The 12,124-nt window shown below is 39.1% G+C and overlaps 1 protein-coding gene across 1 annotated transcript; it reads right to left on the bottom strand.

Annotated features, from left to right (window-relative positions):
• Positions 1 to 1,941: 1,941 nt before the first annotated feature.
• Positions 1,942 to 11,622, bottom strand: LOC108039110 (odorant receptor 42a). Its single transcript, XM_044461779.1, has 3 exons — positions 10,847 to 11,622; positions 2,088 to 2,445; positions 1,942 to 2,028 (listed from the first exon to the last, which is right to left on the bottom strand). Exons 1-3 carry the CDS (start codon positions 11,620 to 11,622, stop codon positions 1,942 to 1,944), a joined length of 1,221 nt encoding a protein of 406 aa, XP_044317714.1.
• Between the last annotated feature and the right edge of the window lie 502 nt (positions 11,623 to 12,124).

Genomic DNA, 12,124 nt, shown 5'->3' on the forward strand with positions numbered 1-12,124 from the left:
GCCTTTTGACCTGCATACGACATCCCCACGACCCAGTGAACCAGCTGACCCGAAACAGGCCAAACACCCGACAGCGTCCGGCACCTCCTGGGTCAAGCCAAGACATCTATTCGAGATATCATATTAATATTTATATATTTTATCTATCTCAAACCTTGGCTGCCTCCCAAAACAGGGTCGTTATAACTTTTTCTTTAAGTTTAAGCAGATTATTTTCTGCACTTTAGTTAAATGTTTCCCACTCCTTGAAAGCGCTCTCAAAGGACCTGTAAGTGTAGAAAATATTAATTTTTCACCCAGAGGAGAAGCAAGTAATCTTAGTATTTGCAGCTTTAATTCTCTTATCGTGCTCAGAACAAGGTCCACGCATTGACGCTTTCATATAATTGAAAAAGGGGTTCTCCAAAGCACTTATATTCATGTCAAGAAATCGCTTTTTGCAAATGTATGGTTGGAACCTAAAAAGTTAAATTTCAGAGAAAGTGCCCTGTAGGCCACTATTTACCAGCTGAGTGTTCTGAAAATTAAATACTCAACAAAATAAAATTTGTTCTAAAAGTGGAAAGAAAGCAAGTCTGCTTTGTAACTATATCCAAAAATAACAATTTACAAGTTTTTGTTTTTTTAGGGTAACTACAGTTCACGCTCATAAAAACACATTTTTAATTAAACTTAATTTCAAAATTTGCATATAAAATATTTTATTTTACGCATATTGACACTTCAAAATTACTCGAGGTCAGGCTTCAGAGAGATTATGACTGCCGCGTTCGATTTGACTATTTGGTGATTTTCTTTTCCTACGAGTAAAATCATGCACAAATCTAGACGCCATTATTCTGGTGGCAACCTCATAAACGGTGGAGATAGGTGAGATTTGCCCCAGAGAAGGGTGAGATTTAGGACAGTTACTCTTTTCATTATTATTTCAGTGCCCACTTCCCAGTTCGGCCAATAATTCTTACATAAGGCTAGTGTGCATACAATATTCGATTACATTGGAGCAATAGCAATTTTGATTTAATGCATGAAACCATCAAGTCAGTCTTGATCGAATTCTTGAGAGACAACGATGAATATAGTACTACAATAATCCCCGTGCTCGAAAGCTGTACGTACCTATGATGTGGATAAATAAAGTAATAAAGAGAGTATTTGTGTATTCTTTTTAGGTGAAATAATTGTTGGTGGCTGTGTTGCGCATTAGAAGTCGGGCAGAGCCAAAGTTGAGATACCCTTGCAGAACATTCTGTAAATTATATTCTCCAAAATTATTCATACGATACTCACAAAAAATCCTAACTTTAAAAACACCAAGGTTATGGCATTTCCAATCGTTCAGTTATATGGTTCCTTATGAAATTTGGTAGGTGGATTAATTGGCCAAAAATAAAACCCATAGAAAATCCCAACTTCCTAACTTAACAAACACCAAAGTTGTGGCATTTCCAATCGTTCAGTTATATGGCAGCTATAGGGTATAGTCGCCCGATCCTGCTCGTTCCGACTTATTACTACCTGCAATAGAAAGGCAACTTTTGGGAAAATTTTAATCAGATAGCTTTAAAACTGAGGGACTAGCTTGCTTAGACACCTACGGACGGACAGACGCACATGGCAAGATCGAATCTCCTGGTGATGCTGATCAAGAATATATATACTTTATAGGGTGGGAAATGTCTCCTTCACTGCAAACTTTTGACTGAAATTATAATACCCTCTGCAAGGGTATAAAAACATGTCAAATAGGAGAAGTACAGAAATCACCCAAATACAGAAAATATACTTGTATACTCAGTTATTTCTAGGGAAAGGGAAAAGCGTTATATAAAAATACAATAAGAACTATAGTGCTGACGGTTTTTTGATATTTGTCAGTTACGACGCCTTTATTCATTATCACCTAAAATATATCAATTCAACAATTTTTGTCAAACTTCATTACTCATCCTCTTCTGGCTTGGCGAGTTTTTCAGCAATATTCATTTGCTTCACCAGAGTAAACACGGAGAACGAAAACTTGGTGACCTGCAATAATACCATTTAATATTCACGCTTTTGTTTGCCGGAAGTGTATAACTTCTTACACTGATGTTGGTGCCCACAGATATCGGGAACACGTTCATGGCCATGAACATAATCGGCTGCTGTAGTTTTTGCAGGAAGTACATGAGTGTCTTCTGGTAGCGCTTCTCCGCTCCGATCCATTTGGACTGAAACAGGGCATCTGCCAATTTGTAGCAGTCCTCCGTGAGGTAGTTGCACAGTATACAGAAGGGTGTCGTCTCCAGGAGAACGGCGGCCATGAAGGACAGCGCAGCGATTGCCGATGCCAAGTTAGCAAATAGAACAATGTTGATCAGAGTGAAGCCCAGCACCAAACCCACTACCAGGAACTGCACAAAGATCGTGCCAGAAATCACCGGTCGCAGGGAGTCGACAAATCTGGAATGTAACAACACCGAAAATGCAGATAAATAATAATCAGTAAAAACATCAATTATTCAAACATTTGAAGGCAACATTTGTAAAGTCCTCTGATTGGAGATGTTGACATTGCTACTCGTAATTGAAATCTATCCCACCATGAAATCGATACTGAAAGTCACCAAACAACTTTACTTTTTTTAACTCACTAATCCTTACCCACGTGACTTTCATCACAGCTCAAATTCATCGCCCTTGCATCAGTATGCCGACTGCGACGCCGGCAGAGCCAAGGGCAACGCCGCCAGAGCCGGTTGACGATCGTCGGAAATGTAAAAAAAATTTCTAAATTGTATCTCTCTCCCCATAAGAAGAGATGAGAGGATGAGGACAATCTTTTTAAATTACAACGCCTGTTGTATACCGTTGAAATTGAAATAACATCATTTTTATACTATAGCAGATGGTATTATAATTTCAGTCAACCCTATTAAGCATATGTATTCTTGATCACCATTACCAGGAGAGTCTAGGCTAGATCCATGTCAGTCTGTCCGTCCGTCCGTTTCTACGCAAACTAGTCAGTTTTAAAGCTATCTTGATCGGAGACTATATAATATAGCTCCCCTAAAATTTTTATTTTATCTAATATAGTATTGTTATGTTAAGCGTACTTGCAGCTTAGCCGAAAGTCAGATGGAGAGATATATTAAAATGTATTTCCTATAAAATATAGATAATAGTCAAAATAATTGAAACTTTTTTCTTAGTTATACCCGTTACTCGTAGAGTAAAAGGGTATATTGTATTCGTGCAAAAGTATGTAACAGGTAGAAGGAAGCGTTTCCGACCCTATAAAGTATATATATTCTTGTTCAGGATCACTAGCCGAGTCGATCTAGCCATGTCCGTCTGTCCGTCTGTCTGTCCGTATGAACGCAGAGATCTCGGAAACTATAAAAGCTAGAAGATTGGCATTTTGCATGTAGATTTTAAGAGTTCTTACGCAGCGCAAGTTTGTTTCAAAATGGTGCCACGCCCCCTCTGACGCCCACAAGCCACAAGCTGTGGCCACAGTTTTGATGCTATTATGAAAATTTTAATTGATATGTATTTGTTTCGTCAATACCTATCGATTGGCCTAATAAAAGTTTGCCACGCCCACTCTAACGCCCAAAAACCCATTAAACGCTTAAGCCTGGCTAGCGCCTACATTTCTGCCTTTCATGGCCCGTGGTACCAATGTCTTGGGGTAGATGGCGCAATACAATAGCGCAATACAATAGCGCCATCTAACGGATGACTTTGGAACAGCTGACCAAGGTGCTCAACAGAGTCAACGTTAATTCTCGATAAGGATTTTTTTTTTTTTTTTCGCGCGGATTTGTACGGTTCACTTACCCGCCCAACCGACCGAGGGGCGCAGCCGTGTATCGTACAGCACGATTCGCGATAAGATAGACGCGAGATAGGAAAATAAAGGTAAAGGTCCGGGGAAAAAAGTAATAGTTAGATCAATCTTGTGCCAATGAAGCAAATATTAATCGTTTTAGGAGCGCCAGAGAGTCAAGATTTGATATTACAGGAAAAAGTCTATTATAGTCAGAACATAATACTCTGAAAGGCTCATGCAAGGCATAGTTAGATCTCCAATGATTTAAAATTAGGGAAATATAATTTCTAGTTAATCTACTTGGCACAGAAAAGTTTGGCCGACTTAACAAGTCGGGGCAGTCAATATCACCATATATAAGGTTATAAATAAAGATCCAAGATCCAAGTACCAAGCATCGTTCTACGGTTGGCTAGGGAGGGTAAATTAATCAACAGAAGTCTATTAGAATAAGAAGGTAAGTTAAGATTTGCATCCCAGCTTAGGCGCCATAAAGCAAAAAGAAGAAAGTATTTTTGTACTGATTCAATACGACCAATATGTATTCCGTATTGTGGACTCCAGACGGGAGACCCATACTCCAGAATCGGACGGACTAGCGAAATAAATAAAGTTTTAGTTAAATAAGGATCATCGAATTCTTTTGACTACCTTTAAATAAATCCAAGCACTCCTCTGGCTTTATTAACCATGGACGAAATGTGGATTGAAAATTGTAGTTTAGGGTCCAAGAGAACGCCAAGATCGTTTACAAGAGTTATTCTACCCAAAGAGCTGCCACTTAAAGTGTAAGTCGCGTATATCGGATTGGCTCGATAAAAAGTCATCAGCTTGCACTTGTAGCCGTTTAAATTTAGTAAATTATCTCGGCACCAGTTTTGAAAATTATCTAGATCGGATTGCAAGTCTAAATGACAGGAAATGTCCTTATACTGCAGGCACAACTTGCATAAGTACGCGAGAATGACTTATAATTGAGGGAAGATCATTAATAAATAATGTAAAAAGTAACGGACCCAGATGGCTCCCTTGTGGGACACCGGAGGTAACACGGAGAATTTCAGAAATTGAATTTTTAACAAGAAAGGAAAGCTAACTTCGGGCGGAGCCGAAGTTGAAATACCCTTGCAGAATATTCTGCAAATTATATTCTCCAAAATCATTCATAATGCATTCTTAATACTCATAAAAATCCCAACTTCCTAACTTTAAAAACACCAAAGTTATGGCATTTCCAATCGTTCAGTTATATGGCAGTTATAGAATATAGTCGGCCGATCCTTATGAAATTTAATATGTCGGATTGATTAGGCAAAAATAAAACCCATAGAAAATCCCAACTTCCTAACTTAACAAACACCAAAGTTATGGCATTTCCGATCAATCAGTTATATGGCAGCTATAAGATATAGTCGGCCGATCCTTATGAAATTTGGTACGTCTGATTGATTGGCCAAATATAAAACCCATAGAAATTCCCAACTTCCTAACTTTACAAACACCAAAGTTATGGCATTTCCGATCAATCAGTTATATGGCAGCTATAAGATATAGTCGGCCGATCCTTATGAAATTCGGTACGTCGGATTGATTGGCCAAATATAAAACCCATAGAAAATCCCAACTTCCTAACTTTACAAACACCAAAGTTATGGCATTTCCGATCAATCAGTTATATGGCAGCTATAAGATATAGTCGGCCGATCCTTATGAAATTTGGTACGTCGGATTGATTGGCCAAATATAAAACCCATAGAAAGTCCCAACTTCCTAACCTAACAAACAGCAGAGTTATGGCATTTCCGATCAATCAGTTATATGGCAGCTATAGGATATAGTCGGCCGATCCCGGCCGTTCCGACTTATATACTGCGTGCAAAGGAAAGAAGGGTGTGTGCAAAGTTTCAATTCGATATCTTTAAAACTGAGAGACTAGTTCGCGTAGAAACAGACAGACGGACAGACAGACGGACAGACGGACAGACGGACAGACGGACAGACGGACAGACGGACAGACGGACATGGCTATATCAACTCAGGAGGTGATCCTGATCAAGAATATATATACTTTATAGGGTCGGAGATGTCTCCTTCACTGCGTTGCACACTTTTGACCAAAATTATAATACCCTCTGCAAGGGTATAAAAAGGACCCTTTGTGACCTGCCATTTAGATAACTTGAAATCCATTTAAGCAGATCAACTGGAAAACCTAAAAGGTCAAGTTTTTGAATAAGAAGTAAGTGATTTACAGAGTCAAATGCTTTACTAAAGTCAGTGTAAATGACATCTGTTTAAAAACTACTATTGAAGCCTTTTATCACAAATGTAGTGAGCTCTAGAAGGTTTGTAATTGTGGATCTACGTTTAATAAATCCGTGTTGACACGGAGAAATAATTGATCTGCAAAAGTGCTGTAAATGAGGAGTAATAATTTTTTCAAAAAGCTTAGGAATAGCTGACAACTTAGAAATACCTCTGTAGTTACTGGCTTCTAACTTGTTACCTTTTTTGAAAAGAGGAATAACAAGAAAGGAAAGCTAACTTCGGGCGGAGCCGAAGTTGAAATACCCTTGCAGAATATTCTGCAAATTATATTCTCCAAAATTATTCATATGATGCATTTTTAATACTCATAAAAAATCCCACCTTCCTAACTTTAAAAACACCAAAGTTATTTCATTTCCGATCAATCAGTTATATGGCAGCTATAGGATATAGTCGGCCGATCCTTATGAAATTTAATATGTCGAATTGATTGGGCAAAAATAAAACCCATAGAAAATCCCAACTTCCTAACTTTACAAACACCAAAGTTATGGCATTTCCGATCAATCAGTTATATGGCAGCTATAAGATATAGTCGGCCGATCCTTATGAAATTTGGTAGGTCGGATTGATTGGCCTAATATAAAACCCATAGAAAATTCCAACTTTCTAACTTTACAAACACCAAAGTTATGGCATTTCCCATCAATCAGTTATATGGCAGCTATAAGATATAGTCGGCCGATCCTTATGAAATTTGGTACGTCGGATTGATTGGCCAAATATAGAACCCACAGAAAGTCCCAACTTCCTAACTTAACAAACAGCAGAGTTATGGCATTTCCGATCAATCAGTTATATGGCAGCTATAGGATATAGTCGGCCGATCCCGGCCGTTCCGACTTATATACTGCGTGCAAGAGAGGAAGGGTGTGTGCAAAGTTTCAACTCGATAGCTTTAAAACTGAGAGACTAGTTTGCGTAGAAACAGACAGACGGACAGACAGACGGACAGACGGACAGACGGACAGACGGACAGACGGACAGACGGACAGACGGACAGACGGACATGGCTATATCAACTCAGGAGGTGATCCTGATCAAGAATATATATACTTTATAGGGTCGGAGATGTCTCCTTCACTGCGTTGCACACTTTTGACCAAATTATAATACCTCTGCAAGGGTATAACAAATGATTCCTTCGAAATATTTGGGAATTGGGAGGTTTCTAGAGATAAGGTAAACAACTTGTGAAGAGGTTTGCACAGGGCCTTAGCGCAATACCTAAGCACGCATCCAGGAATACCATCGGGCCCTGGCGAATAAATAGGCTTAATACGAAGAAGATCCAAAAGAAAAGAGCTTTCTGTTGAAGTGGGACAGAATATGAGGTTTGACTTGGACATGGTGTAAGAATAAGGCTGTGATGAATAATCTAAAGTAGAGTAAGTCGTTTGAAGAAATTGGGCAAATAAATCGTCTATTGCCTGATCGGTGGTTGCCTTCATGTTTTCGAACGACGGCGAGGAAGGAAAAGAATTAGATTTACGCTTGGTGTTAAGAAAATTATAAAACTGTCCTGAGAGAACTGGACCCTACAACGGTTTAAGTAACTATTATAACACTGAGCATTAAGCACGGTAAATCTAGACCGAGCACTTAAATATCTAGTAACAAGAAAGGAAAGCTAACTTCGGGCGGAGCCGAAGTTGATATACCCTTGCAGAATATTATGTACATTATAGTCTCCAAAATTATTCATATGATGCATTCTTAATACTCATAAAAAATCACAACTTCCTAACTTTAAAAACACCAAAGTTATGGTATTTCCAATCGTTCAGTTAAATGGCAGCTATAGGATATAGTCGGCCGATCCTTATGAAATTTGGTAGGTCGGATTGATTAACCAAATATAAAACCCATAGAAAATCCCTGCTTCCTAACTTTACAAACACCAAAGTTATGGTATTTCCAATCGTTCAGTTATATGGCAGCTATAGGATATAGTCGGCCGATCTCGGCCGTTCCGACTTATATACTGCGTGCAAAGGAAAGAAGGGTGTGTGCAAAGTTTCAATTCGATTGCTTTAAAACTGAGAGACTAGTTTGCGTAGAAACAGACAGACGGACAGACGGACAGACAGACGGACAGACGGACAGACGGACAGACGGACAGACGGACATGGCTATATCAACTCAGGAGGTGATCCTGATCAAGAATATATATACTTTATATGGTCGGAGATGTCTCCTTCACTGCGTTGCACACTTTTGACCAAAATTATAATACCCTCTGCAAGGGTATAAAAACAGATTGAGAACCGTTATTTTTATATTTCCTAAAAAGTCTGGACTTAACATTTCTTAAGTGTGTCAACTCTTTGCTAAACCAAGGTGATTTATTGGAAGTTGACAGATAGTACCACGGAAAACAGGAATTAAAAAATGAGTTTATTGCAGTGTAAAAAAAATTAACTGCATCGGACATATTATTGCATAAGTAAAGATCAGACCAATTAAAGCCAGAAATAAAATTATTTAGCCTCAGAAAGACTGCGTTGCGAAAACAATGTATTCGTTTGGATTTTTCTGATTTTTCTTCTATAACTCTACCCGTATCAAATGAAAGTTCGATTGTTGGGTGATATTAAAGGAAATTGCGATGGTTTTCATTTGTCAATACCGAACTATATCCCAAGAACTATGCAAATCATATCAAGTTAGCCAAATTGGAGGTCTAAGTCAAACAATGGAGTATGTGTGTATGCTGGTGCAGGACAAAAGCTGCCTGCGCTAAAGCAGCGCTGGTGCTGATGCTCGTGCTGTAAAGCTGCCAGCGCTAAGAGATCGCCGAATTCAAATTGATAATTTGAACTTTTTGTCCTTTTTTCCTGTGGTCACTCTAATTTACATTATGTTAATGCAAAATCTAAAGTTGTTTAGCTGAGTAACGGGTATCTAATAGTCGAGGCACTTGACTATAGCGTTCTCTCTTGTTTATATTCGGTCGGCACAAACATTAACAAAGTTTTGCCACCTGGCATTTTAGTCCGAAATAGTTTTTTGGTTTTAATGATGGTACAGAATTTATGGTCTACGCAATTTTGATATTTGTAAAATACATTTTCCCAACACTCGGAACTGTTAAAAGTTATCTACGTTGATATATAAACGGAGAGAGAAATAGACTGACAGACATGTTATAGAATCTAGTGAGAGGCAACTGGAAATCGCGCGATCCCAATCGTATGAAATTTATAAATTGCTCTCTGTAATTGATCTTGAGAAAACGGCAAAGAATAAAATCTTTCAGAACTCAGATCCATGTTCTTCTTCTATAAGTTATTATACCCTTGCAGAGGGTATTATAATTTTGGTCAAAAGTGTGCAACGCAGTGAAGGAGACATCTCCGACCCTATAAAGTATATATATTCTTGATCAGGATCACCTCCTGAGTTGATATAGCCATGTCCGTCTGTCCGTCTGTCTGTCCGTCTGTCTGTTTCTACGCGAACTAGTCTCTCAGTTTTGAAGATATCGAATTGAAACTTTGCACACAGCCTTCTTTCCTTTGCACGCAGTATATAAGTCGGAACGGCCGGGATCGGCCGACTATATCCTATAGCTGCCATATAACTGATTGATCGGAAATGCCATAACATTGATGTTTGTGAAGTTAGGAAGTTGGAATTTTCTATGGGTTTTATATTTGGCCAATCAATCCGACCTACCAAATTTCATAAGGATCGGCCGACTATATCCTATAGCTGCTATATAACTGATTGATCGGAAATGCCATAACTTTGGTGCTTGTTAAGTTAGGAAGTTGGGATTTTCTATGGTTTTTATTTTTGCCCAATCAATCCGACATATCAAATTTCATAAGGATCGGACGACTATATCTTATAGCTGCCATATAACTGATTGATCGGAAATGCCATAACTTTAGTGTTTGTTAAGTTAGGAAGTTGGGATTTTCTATGGGTTTTATTTTTGCCCAATCAATCCGACATATCAAATTTCATAAGGATCGGCCGACTATATTCTATAGCTGCCATATACATAACTGAACGATTGGAAATGCCATAACTTTGGTGTTTTTAAAGTTAGGAAGTTGGGATTTTTTATGAGTATTAAGAATGCATCATATGAATAATTTTGGAGAATATAATTTGCAGAATATTCTGCAAGGGTATTTCAACTTCGGCTCCGGCCGAAGTTAGCTTTCCTTTCTTGTCTTAAACATGAGTTCAGTTCTGATCCGAGGGTTAATAAGCGAAGGTGTAAAATTTATGTAGTTAAAACCAAAACATAAATTATTAAATGGTAATTATAAATGAAACTATAATAAATAAATAATTATTTATTAAAAACACAACTGGTAACCGAAATTTTTAAGGAGTTTCAGAAAGATCATTTCTTCCTAGGACTTTTTGTTTTTTTTGGTCAGACATACGCATAAACGGCATTACGTTTTTTTTAAATTTAAATGTGTGTTTCATTAAAAAATTATTTTTAATAAACAATTAAATTCAAAATAAATAAATATTAGCGAAGCGTAACAGAGGAGGGTAACATATAGGTGTAATTACTTTCTTTAATCATTAAAAACTATCAAATATATTCAAATAAGTAAATCCATTTGTACTAATATTACAAAATGTGTATTTAATTTTAAGACGATTACATTTTTTAAATACTTAGAAAACCAATTTGTGTGTATACATATGCACCCATACTCAATTACTCACCGCAGAATGACCTTGTGGTCGTGTATGCACTCCACCAGTCGCTCGTAGCGCTGCTCCTGGTTCTCCGCAGGATCTGTTCCGAGTCGCCGAAGACGCTCCTCAAAGATAGACATGTGGGCGCGCAGGACGAGAATGAAGTTCACGGGGTAGCAATCCACACAAACGTCCTGGAAGCAGGCGCCAACCATGCCAAAGTACTCCAGGCCGGCCTGTAGGCCCAGGTGCAACCTGCTGGAGCGCCAGTCCAGGTACGGATAGTAGTTTTGGTAGGGCGGTCTTCCAATGAAGATCGCCGAGAGGAAGGTATTGGTGGCATAAACCATGTAGACTGCCATGAAAAAGAAAAATATGCGGTTGCTAAGCGAGACCGCACGGTGCACCTGCATCCGCTCGCCCGGCTCTGTGACCCGCTTGTCCATCTCGTCGAGGATGGCATTAGCCTCGTCAAAGTGCCTAACCAGCGCCCACACAATGAGCACCTTGGTGGAGCAGGACCAGGCGTTAAAGGCCACCTGTAGCGAAGTGAGAAACTCCCCCGGCGAGAACTCTGATAGGTGGCTGATGTAGCCCGTGAGGAACCCGATGGGCTGGTAGAAGGTTGAGCAGAAGTTCAGGGCAAAGGACCAGAGGACGTAGGCCAGGAAGTATCTGGCGGGTGGCTTGCGAATGCCCATGAAGAAGATGCAGCGCAGAAGGTACAGGGTTGCGTCTCGGGAGCGAGCCGGGGAGTCCTCCGATCGGGTGAACAAGGCTGGAAAGATTCTTCGTAGCTCCATTGTGAATCCACTCCAACTTGAATTATTGAGCTAATGTATCGGCAACAGAGTCCTTTTATATAGCCGCCAATAGCGTGATTATAAGTCCATCAACCGGCTGCTTAGGTAATTCATGAGTGACACTTCAAAACTCGTTTGTTAAAATCAATTAGGGTGAGGGTAAATGAGGTAACTAAACCGAGCAGAGTTAGCGGTACCCTTCCCTCCATTAAGCTGATGCAAAGGGGCTTATGAAATTCAAATGCCCTACCAAACATCAAACAGCGATAAAGACCAAACGCTTCACAGAAGTGTAAAAGTTTACACTTGCTCATAAGTAATTGATGATTCGCACGCCACTCAGCAAAGCCTAACAGGCTGCAACCGTTCACAAGGAAAATGTATTAATTTTAGTAGGCCAGAATTTCAGAACCCGTTGTGTGCCGTTTACATCATCGGTGACCAGGCGCAAGGACACTTGACTATTAAAAGTATATATAATAAAGGAGCTAAGTTCAGTAAG

Source organism: Drosophila rhopaloa, unplaced genomic scaffold (genome assembly GCF_018152115.1).
Source record: "Drosophila rhopaloa isolate 14029-0021.01 unplaced genomic scaffold, ASM1815211v1 contig_69, whole genome shotgun sequence".
Lineage (NCBI taxonomy): Eukaryota > Metazoa > Arthropoda > Insecta > Diptera > Drosophilidae > Drosophila > Drosophila rhopaloa.

Bases quoted from the DNA above. Each gene is read 5' to 3' on its own strand.
- LOC108039110 (XM_044461779.1), bottom strand. From the start codon at position 11,622: ATGGAGCTACGAAGAATCTTTCCAGCCTTGTTCACCCGATCGGAGGAC. The intron at 2,446-10,846 runs GTGAGTAATTGA...GTTACATTCCAG, and splicing joins GACCACAAGGTCATTCTGCG to ATTTGTCGACTCCCTGCGAC. The intron at 2,029-2,087 runs GTAAGAAGTTAT...GTATTATTGCAG, and splicing joins CTGTGGGCACCAACATCAGT to GTCACCAAGTTTTCGTTCTC.